General features: G+C 35.4%; 2 protein-coding genes across 2 annotated transcripts; one reads left to right on the forward strand and one right to left on the reverse strand.

Annotated features, from left to right (window-relative positions):
- Nucleotides 1-1,217: 1,217 nt before the first annotated feature.
- Nucleotides 1,218-6,075, forward strand: LOC108454486 (uncharacterized). The gene is made up of 14 exons (XM_017752960.2): nucleotides 1,218-1,673; nucleotides 1,754-1,794; nucleotides 1,913-2,005; nucleotides 2,091-2,165; nucleotides 2,306-2,355; nucleotides 2,579-2,668; nucleotides 2,786-2,842; nucleotides 3,388-3,457; nucleotides 3,620-3,721; nucleotides 3,867-3,919; nucleotides 4,088-4,241; nucleotides 4,344-4,428; nucleotides 4,632-4,760; nucleotides 5,157-6,075. The coding sequence occupies exons 1-14, from the start codon at nucleotides 1,403-1,405 to the stop codon at nucleotides 5,336-5,338; spliced, it is 1,452 nt and encodes a 483-aa protein (XP_017608449.1). The 5' UTR covers nucleotides 1,218-1,402; the 3' UTR covers nucleotides 5,339-6,075.
- Nucleotides 6,076-7,033: 958 nt separating this feature from the next.
- Nucleotides 7,034-16,925, reverse strand: LOC108456859 (PH, RCC1 and FYVE domains-containing protein 1). The gene is made up of 9 exons (XM_053018970.1): nucleotides 16,101-16,925; nucleotides 14,652-14,738; nucleotides 13,667-13,756; nucleotides 13,138-13,218; nucleotides 12,804-12,998; nucleotides 10,591-12,720; nucleotides 9,503-9,649; nucleotides 8,096-8,481; nucleotides 7,034-7,587 (listed from the first exon to the last, which is right to left on the reverse strand). Exons 1-9 carry the CDS (start codon nucleotides 16,167-16,169, stop codon nucleotides 7,455-7,457), a joined length of 3,318 nt encoding a protein of 1,105 aa, XP_052874930.1. The 5' UTR covers nucleotides 16,170-16,925; the 3' UTR covers nucleotides 7,034-7,454.
- Nucleotides 16,926-17,130: the final 205 nt, after the last annotated feature.

Genomic DNA, 17,130 nt, shown 5'->3' on the forward strand with positions numbered 1-17,130 from the left:
GGTGATGAATTATAAAACATAATTTAGTACTTGATTTCCAGGTTTATTGCTAGCTAAAGAAGTTCCAACAGATAATGTTACCAAGCAATTGTTTTGCAAAATGATAAAAGACAGGTTTTAATCCGAAGGTTCAAATGAAAATGGAAAAATGAAAAACAATACCATCAATCACGTGATCAGATGAGGAATCTTTCCGGTTAGAAACGTAGGGGGAGAGTTTTAGAAAAGAGAGAATAGTGGGGAGATGGGGAGAGGAGGATTTCGAGGACTAAGTCGGTGAATGAAATGACAGTTTAAGTATTAAAATGCATTTTAAAAATTTTAAATACTAAAGTAGAAAATGATGAAATTTAAAGGTTAAATCGTTCATTATGTCTATTTTTTTTATATCGGAATTATGTTTTAAGGTGTTATATTTGGATGCTAAAAATAATTTGTTTATTGATCAAATAGGCCATTTTAGAAAGAAAAAAAAGTTTATGCATATGCAATATTTATTTTTAATCTATATCATGAATATAGTAAATTTTAGTATTATATAATTTTATATGTATACTTAAAATATTTTACATATAAACATAATGATATTTGAAATAATTAATTAAAAATTTTACATAAAAATATATTTAAAATATCATACTCATAATATAAATGAAAAACATTTAATATATATTATGTTTTCTTATCCCATTAATTTGAAATATATTACCTCTCTCTCTTCCCAATTTCTCCTCCTTCATCTTCCCTTTCTTCACTCAAACATATATTACTTTTCTTATCCCATTAATTTGAATTTTTTAAATATTTAACTCAAATAAATAGCATAATTTAAAGACAGTTAATTAAACTCTTTAGACATAATATCAAATTTAACCTTTAATGTTTACATCTTGTGTCAATATAATTTTTTAATTAAATTTAATTATCAACCTTTTAAAAAGAATTTGACCATTAATCTTTTAAAAAAGACAAATGATTTTTTAATAAAATATTAACTAAAATGTTAAATTTTTAAATATGACAATTTGCATAATAATTCATAGTATTTCATGCTATTTTTTAAAAAATTTTAAGTATTTTTTATTTTAATTTTACTTTATTTTTTATAATTTTAAATTATTTGTTAACTCAGAGGATAAGAAAAATTGACAAATGACAAATGACCTTAAGTTAAGATGATGTTTAAATGGATTGAGAAAAATTGTAAGCGTAGTTATTTTTACTTATACTATGGCATGGGAAATGGAATAGGATGGCCCACGTTATCCAGAGAGAACAAGCGTCGTCCTTTGCTTTCATCAGTTGAACCATGTCTCTGCTTATATTGTTGGAGCGATAATGACACTGCCTAGTAACTAAGCTCAATCAGCTGACTCTAAGCTCTGAAAGGGAAACACAAACAATGTCCATCTCTATGACTATTCCACTGCAAACGCCCACTTCCCTTATCTCTCGTGCAAGGCCTCGACTACTCTTGCACACCCACAACTTGTTGTGCCCAAAATCATTGCTCAGAAACAGACTTCACCACCACTCTCATCACCAGCTTCCTACTCCTTTCAAAACCTTCAAGTGCTCCTCCCAGAGACAGTCTTCTGATAATCAGCCTCAAGAATACGAATTTGAAAGGCTTTTTTCAAACCTCAATCAAGCCACTCTCAAGAGAGAACCTGGTATATATATATTGTCCTTTTAATTACCCTTTAAAATTTTAATGATATGTTTGACTTTTGGGTTCTATGATCCCCTCTAGGAAGTTTATCCAGTGCAATATTCCTGGTGGCGGGTACCACGGTATGCCCTTCATTGTATCAGCTCTCCTGCCATTGTTTGAGTTTTTACGTATACATACATATATGTGTATGTATATATAAATATTGATTTGTTTGCCTGATGTTGGTTCAATCTATAGGTGGGTGCAGGGATCCTGGCCATTCCAGCAGTGACACAAGATTCTGGGTTTTTGGCCTCCGCAGTTGCTTGTATCCTTTGTTGGTTTTTCATGGTGATATACAACATTCTTTCTTTCCGTTTTTTCGTTTCTGTTCTTCATCTCTATACTTTTTTATTAAGGCAACCATTCATTCCAGGTTGCCACTGGGCTGCTCATTGCTGAAGTAAATGTCAACACAATGTGTGAACTGGGTTCTGGTGGTGTTTCACTGGTATGTATGTAAACTATATGCCACTCTATCATTCCTTGAAACCAAGTCTGCTTAGATCACATTTTGGTTAGATCTTTTGTAAGCTTACCATTAGTTTAATTAAATTCAATTAATTCCTATTTCCATATGGCATATTTCAGGTATCTATGGCCAGGAGAACTCTTGGACCAGTTGGAGTTCAAATTGCTTGGTAGGCTGAAAAGTCATAAATTTGATATTAGCAAGTACATTTTACAATATCAAATGCATGCTTTATGTCTATAAATGAATAATGGAAAAGTCAACTTAATTAAATTTTGTGTTGATTTATCTTATCTGGTTTGAAATTGTTTGTCAAACACCTTATAAAATTTTTGCAGCTTTTTAAGTTGTCTGAAGTCATTATTGTTTTGTTTTGTCTGCTTGTCTTGCAGTTGGTCATACATATTTATACATTATGCCCTTCTTGTTGCCTATCTGGCTCGTTCTTCAGATATTTTGACAAACTATCTTGGCCTTCCCTTGTACGAGTTCTAAGCTTCTAACCAACTTATCATGATACCACGCTTCTACTATGATTAATGTATCAAACAGTTGTTCCTATGTGGTTTTAGGTTTTGATGACAGCCTTCGATTTGCAGATGGGAGAGTGCAACATTGTTCTCTTTGGTCTTTGGTGGCATTTGCTACTTTGGAAGGTTGGTGTTGTTTCATATTTTCTGACATGAGTATGGGCGTATGATCCTCCAAGAACCCTTCAAAAACATGAAATGCTCTTAAAAAATTGAACATATACCTGTAACTGACACTCACATCTGTATTCAAGTAACATAAGTTGAAATTGTCATTACTCATTGATGTGCTTACGAACGTGCTAAACTATTTGATAGCAAGGCTTTTTAAGTTTGCTTACAAAACTTTCTTGAAAGTTATGTTATTCAAATAAACTAGTTCAGATGCAAATAAAATAATAGTTATTGTAATTATCTCAATAAAAAATTATTTGCATCACCAAATTTAAGCTCAAGTACCAAAATGCTCATCTTTTTATAATAGATATATACATGAAGCCAAACCTTGAGTTATAAAGAATTGTTAGCAATATGGGATTACTGACACTATCGTCCCTACATTTCTTTTCTCTGCCAAAATTATTCCTTGTAAGTTTAAAAATGTACTTCCATATTTCTTTGTTTTAGAATGAACAGATTAAGATTAACTTGGACTTGTGTTTCAACTGTAGCCAGCGCTTTATTGGTGCTGTTAATGGAGTTCTTGTATTCGGAATCATCGCTTCTTTCACTGCTCTTGTGGTAATTCCCTGACTTTTTTATCAACAATATCGCTTAACTTTCATTATTTATAGCTTAATTAGGTCCTCTCTCACTGAGTTTGCTCTTAAATATATCTGATGGATTTGTGTCAAGTCTTTGCACATTTCACTAAGAAAATGATGTTTTTTGTTTTTGGCTTAGGCTGTTGCAAGTGGAGGCCTAGAGTGGGATGCTCTTCTTAAAGCTAACTTTGAAGCTGTTCCTATGAGTATACCGATAATTGCACTATCATTTGTTTACCAGGTAAAATCATTAACATATACTCGTATAGTTGCAGAAATCCGTACCTAACTTGCAAGGTACGGACACCAACCATACCTTACAAGTTCGGCACGGATCTCCATCCTAGTAAAATCCAATGTATAACTAATTTGTTTACGTGATTCAGAATGTTGTGCCGGTTCTCTGCACAAATCTTGAAGGAAACATGTCAAAAGTAAGGTGACAGATCTTATCATTAAGGTTCTTTTTATTCCTTTCCATTCCCCCTCCATTCTGATTTTTTTGCCAAATGGGGGCACAACATTTGTGTTATTTCTTCTCAATATTTTGTTTGTCAACTGATCTCTCTGTTTGTGTCCTTATGATAAAATCTTTTGTTTAATGCAGGACTGCTATTGTTGTAGGCACAGCAATACCGCTTGGTTTATTTCTTGTGTGGGACGCTGTTGTTCTAGGATCTATTTCAAGTCTTGGCACGGGCTCCGATCAGATGGTAGATCCATTGCAACAGTTGCGAGCTAGTAATAGTGGAGTTATTGGAGTAAGCTCATTGTACTTTAATGGATTTCAGCCAAAAAAATTTCAGGTTCAAAGGGGTTTGTAATTGACACCATTTTTGGGGGTGTTTGAAACGAATTTGCAGCCAATAATTGAGGTGTTCTCACTTCTTGCAATTGCAACATCATATATTGGATTTGTTTTGGGACTTTCTGATTTCCTGGCTGATTGTAAGTTTTCCTTGGATATTGTCAATGATTTCACATGCATCAATATCTTACTGCTTGTCCCACATTGGCTTCAATTCGAAGCTTATGTTACTTGAATATGTATACTACACAACATTATTCAGCTTAATTTCAATGCAACATATGTCATTGTTATAATGCATAAACTACCCATTTTTGCTAATTTTATTTTCCAATGATTTCAGTGCTGAAACTTCCGGCCGGTGAGAATAGGCCTCAGCCCTATCTCCTTACACTAATTCCACCACTAGGACTTGCTTTGCTAGACCCAGGGATATTTTTTAAAGCCTTGGATTTTGCTGGAACATATGGAGGTAACTCTCTAGTTTAAAGCACTTTCTGCACCTTTTTCCCAAGCTTTGGACATTAACTAATTTAAGCTATTTTGTTCTACCTCATTGTTTTGCGGAACCGTCAAAATCTATAAAAAATATACTTGAGATATGCTCATATCTAACTTTTTGCCGAATCCATGAGACAGAGTTTTAAGATAAATATGCTTTTCCACTTGTATATTGAGAACTTAAGGTTTACTACAACTGGATTCATATAATCACACTTACAATGCAACAATTAATAAGTTTAAGATTTGAATCGCAAAGGATTTTCGTACCTTGCATCGGAAACAACAATAAACTGTTCTAGTTTTCATTAAAAGCCTAAATTCCTTTGCCTTGTAAAGTGACAAAATGTTGCATGTGTTTGGCCAGTCTTGGTATTATTTGGAATACTTCCTGCAGCTATGTCTTGGTCAGATCGGTACTCCACTCCATCAACATCAGTTAAACTGCCAGAGCTCGTTCCCGGAGGAAGGCTTACCCTGACTCTGGTAATGCTATGTTCAGGAGGAGTCATTGTTACTGAAATACTCGAGAGCTTAGGCCACCCATGATTATCCTAAAGTAAATGTAGTATCATATATTTGAGGAGCATTTCCAAAAGAGTTGCACCAATTCAAACTTTGACTTTGCTGATATACAAACATGCGCATATATCCATGGGAAGATGAGCAAAGACATGTATATTCCGAGTTCTATATATCTACCTTGGCCATCTGAAATTAATCAGTAACCTTTGCAGTAAGATGAATGAGAGGTTGCACGAGGCAAGCCACCAATCAGTCCAAAAGTAAATCAGTTCACCATTGCTCCGCCCACTCTCCATTGGTTTGCAGCCATCAATATCTACTTCAACAGTGAATGAGAATAAATGCTTGTGAAGGAATAGCAAGAAAAGGCCTGATTTGAAATTTATCTCAATTAGCAGGCTTTTTCTTCCCTCCGAAAGAAGATATTAGTATTCAATATCAAAGAATTGTATCCATACAGATAAAACAACCTAAGCGCTTTAGCCAGAACCTATGACCAGTAACCCTGTCTAGGTTATAACAGCATTAGAGTGGAGCGGGCAGCAGCAAGCTATTCAATACTTGCACTTGTGGGCGCACTGTTTCTCTGTTGGAACTTCATAGCATCAGCCAACTATTGTTTGTGGTTATAAGAAGAATGCACAATATTCTATTTCTAGTATTTCCTTACGAAATGCATCTTCATCTCGATATCCTTTATGCGATCATGTTGAACTGGATTATTGGCTATTCATATGGTTGCTTTTATTATCACAAAATAATTCTATAGGATGTTCTTCAAGCACTCTCTTCAGGCACATTATTTCACACTCCATTAGCCATCGTCTCAATGTCTGCACATTTTCATTTTACTAAATTTTCCCATAGAAATATACAATTTCCGAAATAAACCCTATCCAATATACACCAGTGAAAATCTCCACCGTTTTACTGCTTCACTTGGTTACCGGTGTAATAAGAAGAGGAAAAAGTTTTATTTATGAGTTATGCATTGTAAGAGTTAAATATGAAATAAAGAATTTAATACAATTTTAAACTTGAAATTAGAAAAAAAGTAATAACTCTTGTTAAAGATAAGACATATTCAAAATAAGCTTTTTTTTTTTCAAAATAAATAAATGAATTAATTTATTACTAACTAATATACTAAAATATGTAAAATTAATAATACCCCGGAAAAGACACAAATTGCAAAGGCAATGTCAAGCCTTCCTATGAGACGCTGGTACATCCCTTTTTCCACTGGCACTCATTGGTGTTTTCTTCAAGCTTATGGTTAGCATCCACATCCACTCATCCCGGTTTCCTTTAGTCAGTCTAACATACACTTCCTTAGCATTGTTTATAACTTGAAAAAAGCTTTTCACCTATAAAGTACTTTTCAAACTCTACCTAACACTACTTTAGTAGCTTACTCAAAACCTCCATGAATCGAATCTCCAAATTACCATCAATAATTGAAGTGAGAGAGTTTGGCAACAATGGTAAAGATGAAGTTCAAGATTATGTCTGCCTACTGATATGGATTATCATCAATAATTTTGTTTTTATCTAAAAACCAGTAAATAGCAGTACCAACTACTCAGCTGCAAGTTCCGGTACCTTACAAAAATAAAATTCAAGAAGTAGACAGTTAAGTTATTACGGAAATTAAACTACTACTCCACAATACAACAAATTTGTATACTTCAGCCCACAAAAGTACTATGGTTTACGATCTTTTTAACAAGCCAGGACTCATATTATTATTATATAAATCAAAAGAAAATTGGTATAGCTTTTTCTTTCCTGCAGATTTCATTTGCTTATGAATTTACATTACATGGCAGCTGCTTTCAAACAGAGCCAACAAACTACTAAGAATTTACATTTGCCACCCTCAATCCCTCCCACACACCACAAATGGCACGTTATAAGCAAAAAAAAAAAATTGAAGTAAAATCAACTGAAATATATATCATAAAGGAGGGAAAAATAAAAGAAAACCCAATCCGAACTCTCTACTTATGCCATTTCTGCTTCCCTCAACTCTTGATGAACAATGGAAAGCCGAACATAATATGATCCACTGAGATCATCCCAATAATCGGGACTGCAACCTTGCCAAAGACTTACATGTACATATGGTTATTTCACTGTGTTAATGAGCCAAGTCCTCACTCCCAACACCAAAACTAGATTTGTCTATCATGCGCACATTGTATTGCTCATATACCCTTGCTCTGTTCTCTGCCCACCATTGTTCCGCTTGTTTCTCGCTAAACCGCTTCTTACTGCATTTAAAGTTTCATAAACCATTTATTTCTCTTCAACCTTGGATGGTTACACAAATCAAGGGTAGTCTAAACAGACATGGTTATTTCCAGGCCATTAAATGTGTCTGGGTGTGGGTGAGGAAATAGGAGTGTTAGCGTTGTAGTTTAAATTAAATCATATCAACAAGCTTTTCACTCAATTTAGTCCCATTCACTTAGTTCAGAGGCCAAAAACACGGGTTACAAGCTTAGCACTTAGGGATGCATTTAGGAGTAAAATTCAAAGATTATGTTCACTTACCCGTTCTTCAAAGCCAAGCATGAATATCAGTTGATTTTCACATGCTTAGATAATGCCAAACATCTGACATCAGGCTAGTTTATGAACACTTAAAGTCATCCTACTTGAATTTGCTTACTACAAGCAGAAATGTCCTCCCCATCAAACCACTCCCACTTCCCCATTATTTCAGATTGATTTTCTACAAAATCTAGAACTGCCAAAGAGAGTAGTAAAAACACATACCTGAAACGAACTCGCTTGAGATCCTTGGCACCTCCTGGTAGCGAGGTAAGTGTTATATACACACCAGGTTCATCTTGCTCAACCCATTCATTCTCATTTCTAGATTCACTCTCTTTTGTTCTACCTCCACTTTTTGTTGCTGGTTCAATATGGCTTTGTTTGTTATGGCCAGAACTACGAGTACTCGCAATGCTAGATCCATTAGAAAGCAACTGGCTGTTCAATACATTTGAATCTTGTTCTTGGCACACTAGTTGACCATTCAATCTGTCAATTGAAACACTAGAGACATCACCGGAAGCACGGTTGGAGCCAAGCGAAGTAAATGAAGGTGATTTGATGCTCCGTGCAGCCCCCATAGGCAATCTTTCAGCCATATCCTTTAACTGTTCACATAAATTATCATCCACATCAGTCAAAAGACACTATTAAAATATTGAATGTCCAACTAATCACTTAACTAACTCTAGTGATACACTGAGAAAGTATATAAACAATAGAGCAGAATAAAGAATATGTAATGCACCGGTAACACCATGCATCATGGCTAATACATTTAATACAAAAGCATTTAATATGCAATTGAAAAAATGATATATATTAGTGGCAGTTTAGAAGAAGGATTCAGATTTCAGAAGCTAATTATTCAAAATTAATTTTGTCTTGATTTACAACAGCAGAACAGGCCAGCCATCTGTTAAACCAGAAAACAAGGAAAAATAATCCACTAAAAGTGTAGTATAATCGAACTTGGGCATGCTTGTGATCTCGTGACATGCTCAGAGTCACAGTCCACCACAACCTGCAAAATATTTCTACTTCAGACCCATTGGGCCTCATGATTAAATTCCAGATAATGAAACCCCATAAGTGAAAATGATGTGAATTGTTCAATTGAACTCTATACACAGCCAATGAGGGATTCAAGGCTCCCTATCAAGACATGACATCCTATCCAGTCCAACAGGTGCCCACTATCCTCGTGGCACATTGCTAGTATCCCCCAAAGCCAGCTTGGTATCTAATGTCACCGTCCAGACCAACTTACAAGGTATTTTACCCATTTTAGCCTATTTGGCACTGCTGTTAGTCCTACAAAATGTGCCTTACTGGCTGAAAATAGTGTAACAGTAGAACACAGCCAATCAGAAATTTGAGGCTTCCTTTTCGGACCATGGCACTAAGTTTGTTGCATTATGGTAAGCAGAGAGATTCAGATATAAATAAGAGGAAACCACAGTATAAAAACTGGGGAAAATGACTTGATAAAGCTAAGAAAAGAACAGAGGACAAAAAATGTATTTCAAAGCAATAATCACTCCTAATACATTGCAATTCAGAGATAACAGATGAAGTTTTATGAATATAAATATCCATGGATAACAAACAAACATAAATCCATCTTACTTGGGCAGTAAGTGACTTGATTACTTCCTTTGCCGCTTTGCATTTTGCAGTCTCCTCATCTGCAATTGCTATAGCCTCCTTCAGCTGTTTCGTTGTTTTCTCCAGCTCAACTTCTTGAAGTTGTGCTTTACGTGTAAGATTCTCCACCTGAGATAAAAGAATGGTAAGACATAAAAGCATAAGCACTGAATAACCTGTGAAGCAAGTTAAACAATCTTACAGAATAAAGAAAACAAGAGTAGATCTTCTATACTGTAAAATGTCCTGCAAAAGTTAGAAAATATCATCTACTTTCCCAGCCCATTTTTAGCTCTTAGATTTTACTCCTTCCTCATTTGTTGACATATTATCTGTGAGAGAAATCTTAGAGCTTGCAGAATTTATTGTAAAATAGGAAGTCATATCTTGACCATTATTCTGAAAATAAGACTTTATTACAGTGCATAGCAGAGGCACCTTTTTTGATGCATTCACACAGTTGCTTTGAACAGAAATATATAATCCATGCTCATCTGTTATCTAGGTCCAACAAATATCAATTTTACCATCTAAAACACTAAGCGAGATGGGTTCTCATGATCTAACCACTCTCACAGTTCAATGACACAATATAATGTTTTCAAATTCTTTATCAAGCTTATTTCACCTTAGCTAAAGACACATTAAACTGTAAAATGTAAACCCTGTAGGGCACTGCAATTTATTTAGGTATCATTTGGCACCATATTTTGCAACTTTTCTTTTTGCTCAAAAAAATCAAAAAGAAAACGTGTCTGAATATAAAAGGTTTTGTTTCTTGAAAAGTTAAAAATTAAAAAAGTTTTAACTTTTGGTCAAAAAATTTATTATATTAATTCTTACCTTTATTAAGAATGATTACGTTAGGATTTCTGCTGCTTTCAAATCACTTGTTCATTTTTAATCAATATGATTTTTTTTTCCTTTTGAATCTTTTAGCAATTTGTAGGCAAAATTTAAATAGGAAAATACAAGGAGCACAACAGCAATCAAAGGGAACATTAGTTAAGAAATGAAACACAAAAAATAAATCTCCACAAGAGCAATGAGAATTGCAAAAGGCATAATACCTGAGATCTTAATCTAACAACCTCTTGACTAAGGTTATCATTGGTCCTCTTAGCATCATCAACAACTATTTTTGGAGAGGTGAGGCCTCCAAGAGTTGGAGTTGGTGTAGTTGAACGAGGAGGGCTAGGACGTCTTGATATTGGTGATGTTGCACGAGAAACAATTCTTGATCCAGGAACAGAAGCTGAGAAAAATTTCTTGGATGATCCAAATACCGGATTAAAAGATTTAGAAATATTAAGTGCTCCCCACTGGGAGCCTCCATTTGGAACTGGCGAAACTCGACTACTATTAAATTCTAGCTTCTTGTTCCTCTTTGATCGGCTTTCTCCTTGCTTTAATGATTCCATTGACGAAAATCTAGCAAGTTGTGCACGAGTTTTGAATTCCACCTTATCATCTTTATCAACAAATTCACTAGTCCCCTGATTTATGCTTCCTCTTCTACTTACAGAAGATTGCGATGACGCCTCAGTTTCAATGGCTTTCCTCAGCTTATTAAAACAATTGTCACATACTCGATAGGGTTTGTTGGGATTAGGAGCCATTGAAGCCTTGAGACATTTCTTACAGCTACATGCATGACAAAAGGCCAGTCCACAATTATAACAATTGTGACGTTTTCGTTTGAAGTTAAAGGGGAGGCGACAACCAGAACACATGGACTGATCAATGCCGGAAACCCATTTATGGAGACAGATTGCTGCAGTGAAGTTGGTGCCACAAGCAATACTTTTGACTTGCTTGTCTTTCAGAGCTTCTAACAAAGTTGGGGTGTTTCTATCATCAGCATCCCCATGACCTAATCGACCGTTTGCTCCCTTCCCCCAAGTATAGACTTCAGTTCTGGAAGTCAAAGCTGCAACATGATAAGCACCACAAGAAATTTCCTCAACAAAACTCTTGGAAAGCTTTCCTTCAACACGGGTAGGAACCTTTCCATCAGCCTGGGGATTTCCCAGCTGGCCATAAACAGAACTTCCCATAGTGTATACATGCCCTGATGTTGTAAGGACAACTGTCAGACTGTGTCCACAAGCAACTTGACAAAAGTTTGGTTCAACAAGAGCAGCAACACAAGTAGGAACAAGTTTTGTTTCTTTATCACCATGCCCAAGACGACCTTTATCCCCATCTCCCCACGTAAATAGCTTCCCCGAGGAACAGTTGCTAGAACTCGAATTTCCTGCCATGACTTCAACAACTGCAGCAGTATGCCACACTCCACAAGCTGCTCTCACAGTGCGGAGCCCCTTTAGGGATTCCACTTCCCTTGGTATTGAGACACTATTACGATCTCCATGACCCAAAACGCCAAATGTGCCATCACCAAAAGTAAACAATTGACCAGCAGAGGTTACTACAGCTGTATGCCAGGGGCCACAAGAGATTGACGAGACATGTATGCCCTCCAAGGGTCCATTCACTCGTTTTGGCACCCAATGACTTACTTCATTTCCATGACCAAGAAGACCAAAATTATACATGCCGTCACCCCATGTGTACAAATCACCTGAAAGTGTTACAGCACAAGTATGGTACTCACCACACGCTACAAGCTCAATATTGGTATTACTAAGGGCATCAATAAGCTTTGGATGCAAAACATCAGTGTCTACACCATGCCCAAGTTGACCTCCAGATTCCTCTCCCCAGGAGAAAACTTCCCCCTGCTTGGTTACCAAGGCAGCATGTCGACCACCACAGGCAATATTCTGGACATCGAGTACAACTGCAGATTCTAAAGCCTTAGGCAAAAAGGAATCCATTTTAATACCACAACTGTCAACTTTATGAAGTCCACCACCCAAAACACCATCCCCAGTGCCTTCACCCCAAATGAAAACATCACCTAAAGCATCACCGTCATCATGACCAGACCCTTGGCTTGATGAACTAACTGCACTCGAGAGACTAACCCTAAAAGCGTCCATAGCCATTGTCTTCATGTGACCGTGTACACTATCTGATCCAGCAGAAGACAAAGAATGAACCGAACCACTAGCAGAATCAGGAGGAAAGAAACCCTTGGGAGGAACAGTATATAATACATCTGAAAATGCCTTATCCAGACCATTCTTTGGAGGACTTTCATACGGACTATGAAGGCCAAGATGATCCCTACCATCCTGAATTTAAGTAGAAAACACATCTAAATTTGCAAGCTTGCAGTGTTATAAAGCAGATTCTGCAGAAGTGGTTGAAACTATACCTTCTGCAAGCTATCATTACTACTAAATGGAGAATGCAAAGGTGAACTTCTTCGAGTGTATGTTCTTGGACTATTTGCTTCAGAAGGAATGCCATCACTTCTTGATTCTGTCCTCCATTTTCTTTGGTGGCTACGGGAGATTAATGCTTTTAAACCACTAAACCAGACTTCAGCTTCATCTTTATCCTTGCAAATCTAGTATATAATTTTATTCCCAAAAAAACTAATACTAATAAGAACACCTTCTAGTTGCTTGTATATGGCACAGGAAAGGAGGCATAAAACAATAATCAGACAAACAAGAAACCATGCTTATAAAGAGGCATATTCTTACCAAATCCAGCGATCTCTCATTATATATAAGTGAAAAAGACTGATACTCTTTCTCAGGCCGAGGATATCTTTGAAAGATAGGCTGGGAGATCACATAGACCAGTTATTATCAGTACCAACAGAAAATCAAAATTAATAATATAGTCTGTGTCCTGAAGACAAGACATAAATGGTGAAAACAGGACTACCAAAAAAGAATATACAAACGCCACTAGTAAAAATAATACGCACAGAAGAGACCTACAAAAACTCATTACCCACTACTTCATGCAATTGTGTTATATTCTATAGCAGTGTGGATAAACTTTTCACAATTGGTTTTCAAGTTTCTTTAAGGAAATAACTGTTACATATAAAAGATGAATAATGAATACTGCCATAGAAGAGATAAGGATAATGATTAACAATATCAGCCAAAACAAACTTCTCTTTTACATTTTAATCAGGCATGTACCAACTCTCTAAATATTGACAGAATTAGGGCAAAAGTAGGCACAGATAATACACCATCTCTACGGAAAACCACTTACAGTGCGCTGCCCAGATATAATTCTAGAGACATGACTTAGTTTAAGATGTTTCTCCTCTTTCCCCGAGAACCAAATTAAAACAGACTCATCCTGAAAGTGGAATAACAATCAAGAATTAGGCTTCTAGCACAAGAAAAAAGGATAAACTGGAAAATCATTTGCAATCTAAGCTTTCGTCTCAAGCTTTTTCAATGCAACATATGCTATTTCAGGCAGTTATAGACCAAGATTTTCAACAAAGGGTATATTGACAAAATACATGATCCCATAGATTTGCATATACAAGTGATGGCATGTGTAAGCTTCAATTTTCTTTTATTATCTTAAACTGAAGGGTCATGAAGGAACCACTATTATTATGTAATAAATCAAGTGATGACGAGTTCTACAGATGGCAATCAGACTGTAGTCTCACCAAATCCATTTTAGCGTGAATTGTGATAGCATAGAGGTGACAGCACATGGTTATAAATAAATATGATGTGTTATCATCCAGAATAGGTTGATTGTTGTTCAAATATAGATAGTTTGTATCCCAAGTTGGCAATCAGAAATAAGTCTTCTTACCAGCAGTTTTAACCTGAATTTTATAGTAGTATTTGAGCAAGAGTTACAAAAGACAAACAAATAGCACCAAATAGTTGTAAACAAAGTAAAGAATTATCATGCAGAATAAGACTCATTTCTATTCAAATAAAATTAGCTTTAACTATCCAAATTGACACCATGAATAGCCATATTATCAACATCTTTGAACCCACTTTTCCTCTATATATCACTAGTCATTCCATATTTCATTAACTAAAATAGCTAAACATAGTTTTCAATATGCTTGTTCTCGGCTTAAAAGTCGTGTAAAACGTTATTCAAATCTTCCATCGAAGCTGATTGAATACAAGGAAAATTATGCCCCAAAATAGCTACATATTCTAAAGAATCATGTTAAAAATTTCAAGCATGAGACTAAAAACTGAGCCAAACTTACATTTGAAAGGCGGAAGGGGCAAAATTTTGGTTTTCCTCTTCTTCCGTACTTAAGCAGGTATGCCCCTTTCTTCAGAGCAGTAATGGCCTGTTGCAAAGAGCATCCAATAAGCTAACTTGGGCAGCTTTAGCACACTTGACATAATTATAGCTCCAAGATAAGCTTACATGTAGCAGAATGACAAATTAAGGAAAAACATCCACTGCATCATAATATCATTTAGAAATATATATATATTCATTACAATAGAAGGGGAAAAAGAATTATGGAAAAATTTCTTCAAAATTCAGAAAGAGAAAAAGGCTGAAATAGTAATATACAACAATAAATAAATATTTGGGCACACTAAGAAGCTGAATTCTGAGAAAGTGAAAGGCAATTCCCTTTGAGCAAAGCCAAATTCAGATTAATTCCCACCTTGACTGTTGTACAAGCATACTAACACTCAGCATCTAAGCCATACATTTTTCCAACTTATTTTGAACAAGAGATACATACATCAGATTTTTCCCTGGATCAATCTCCAAGGATCCAAAGACAAATGAAAGATCCTCAAGAGGGAAAATTTGTGTCTATAGATGTGACATAGAAAATATGCAAGTCCCATTTATTTATCTGTTGCTAGATATCAATTTACTTGGTACTTAAATTTCAACTACCCAAGAATAAGAAGTAATCTGCAGAAGTTTTAAACTACTCATAGCAGACAAAATTATTTCCGGTCTGTTACACTCTTCCTCCATCTAAAGTAGCATATCTTGGATATGAGATTGTAGTTATCACTGGCTTGTCAAAAACAAGACAATGTAATGAGTTGTTAGTATACCTTAGATGCAACGGCATAACAGTATTCATTATATGAAAAATCATTGATGGTGAACAGAGAACACTAATCAGCCGAGAATTATCATCACTCAAGTTGATTTGAGTCTATCAAGTAAGGTAGCACCATAATAAAATGCCTAAAAGTTTCATCACTCCTAGAACATAGGGTGCTTGTATGCCATTCCTTGGTCACAATACAGGTTTTACTCACATGGTGATTCAAATAGCAAATTCTAAGATCGTTCAAACAATGCAATAACAAGATCAGCTGGCTTCCTCTCTTTACTCTCACTATGAAACGCTTTGCAAGAGCAACTTACAGTTAAAATAAGCTGAATATCGCTAATGGGACTTCACCCTAGAAAGCTACAAGAAGAATGCCGCCATGTTTTCTACTTGATCCTACAACTATGCATAATTTACTCATACACATCACTGGACAATCATTAAACAGCTGAATTACTCCTAAAGACCTCCCCATATATAAAGCATCGAATTAGCAATTTCAAACAAGAATCAGAAGGAAACAGGAAGCCAAAAGGAAAAAATTCAATCCAACAAACAGAAACCAAATTCAATAACTGAACTACAAAGAAAATCGGCAATAAAATAAAATAAAATAACCTGCTCGACATCTCTTTCGACGGGGCCGGTTCTGCTAAGATCGGAAGCCATCCTATCCGTTCTTGACATAAGCGAAATTACACTTCACTGAACCAAAAAAAAGGAGCACCTAAAGCCCCTCAAAAAGTTAAGGATCCAAAAAAGAAATTAAAACTAACCCACCTAAGAAATGTTCAAAATAAACTCATCCATTTTCAAAACCAAACCCTTCCATCCAAATAACTCGTGTTGCTCCTCTCCACAGCTGAACCCTAACTTTAACCTCTCGAAATCCACCCAATCTCCGAAAAGTTGGGACTCTATCATCACGAGAATCTCACTGACTCCAATCTTCACTCTATTACATGTCTTTCAAAATTTCAATAATAGTACTTTAAAGCAAATACGGAGACAACAAACTTTGAAGTAGTGAAAGTAGTCAAAAAAAGAACAGGTGAGAGAAAAAAAGAATCAATTAAGAATGGGGGAAGGGAAGGCAGAGAGGTGTTTGCAAGGAGAGAAAATCTGGGAGGAAAGTGGAAAAGGAATATAAAAATGGGAAAGATTTAGGAAAATTGTAAACTATGATCTGATTACGAGTTGCAGAAGAGAGAGAAAGAGAGGAGACGGAATAAAGAAATGAGAGAGGAACAAAAAAGAAAGAAAAAATAAAGTGAAAGAAAATAACAGAGGGGATAATGCTAATTGCTAAATATAAATTCCCACAAATATTTTTAATCTTAATTTGTTACTTTGATTAAATAATATTTGCTTTCTTCCTTTTGTTTTCTGATTTTCTATTAGTTATCGGGTTCCTTTTTTCTGTTTGGAGGCCGAGAAAATCGTGGAAAGAAAATACAGTGAAATGATGTTACTGAAACAGTAAATAGTGAAATCTTAAGTCAAATCTTAGTCAAATGAGTTTTTATTTTTCTTTTTCATTGGTATCAATAGGCAATACGAAGAGGAAAAATTTTGATTTTACTCATTTTTCTTTTCTTTACTGTGCAAAACAAATATTTTCACATCATTTTGGAAAAAAATTCAAAAT

The sequence above is a fragment of the Gossypium arboreum genome, chromosome 9, assembly GCF_025698485.1.
Source record: "Gossypium arboreum isolate Shixiya-1 chromosome 9, ASM2569848v2, whole genome shotgun sequence".
Classification (NCBI taxonomy): Eukaryota; Viridiplantae; Streptophyta; class Magnoliopsida; order Malvales; family Malvaceae; genus Gossypium; species Gossypium arboreum.

Coding starts and splice junctions, on each gene's coding strand:
- LOC108454486 (XM_017752960.2), top strand. CDS start 1,403: ATGTCCATCTCTATGACTATTCCACTGCAAACGCCCACTTCCCTTATC. Junction 2,166..2,305: donor GTTCTGGTGGTGTTTCACTG/GTATGTATGTAA, acceptor GGCATATTTCAG/GTATCTATGGCCAGGAGAAC. Junction 2,669..2,785: donor AACTATCTTGGCCTTCCCTT/GTACGAGTTCTA, acceptor TTCGATTTGCAG/ATGGGAGAGTGCAACATTGT.
- LOC108456859 (XM_053018970.1), bottom strand. CDS start 16,169: ATGTCAAGAACGGATAGGATGGCTTCCGATCTTAGCAGAACCGGCCCC. Junction 12,999..13,137: donor ATGAGAGATCGCTGGATTTG/GTAAGAATATGC, acceptor ATTATATACTAG/ATTTGCAAGGATAAAGATGA. Junction 9,650..10,590: donor TTGTTAGATTAAGATCTCAG/GTATTATGCCTT, acceptor CTTTTATCTCAG/GTGGAGAATCTTACACGTAA.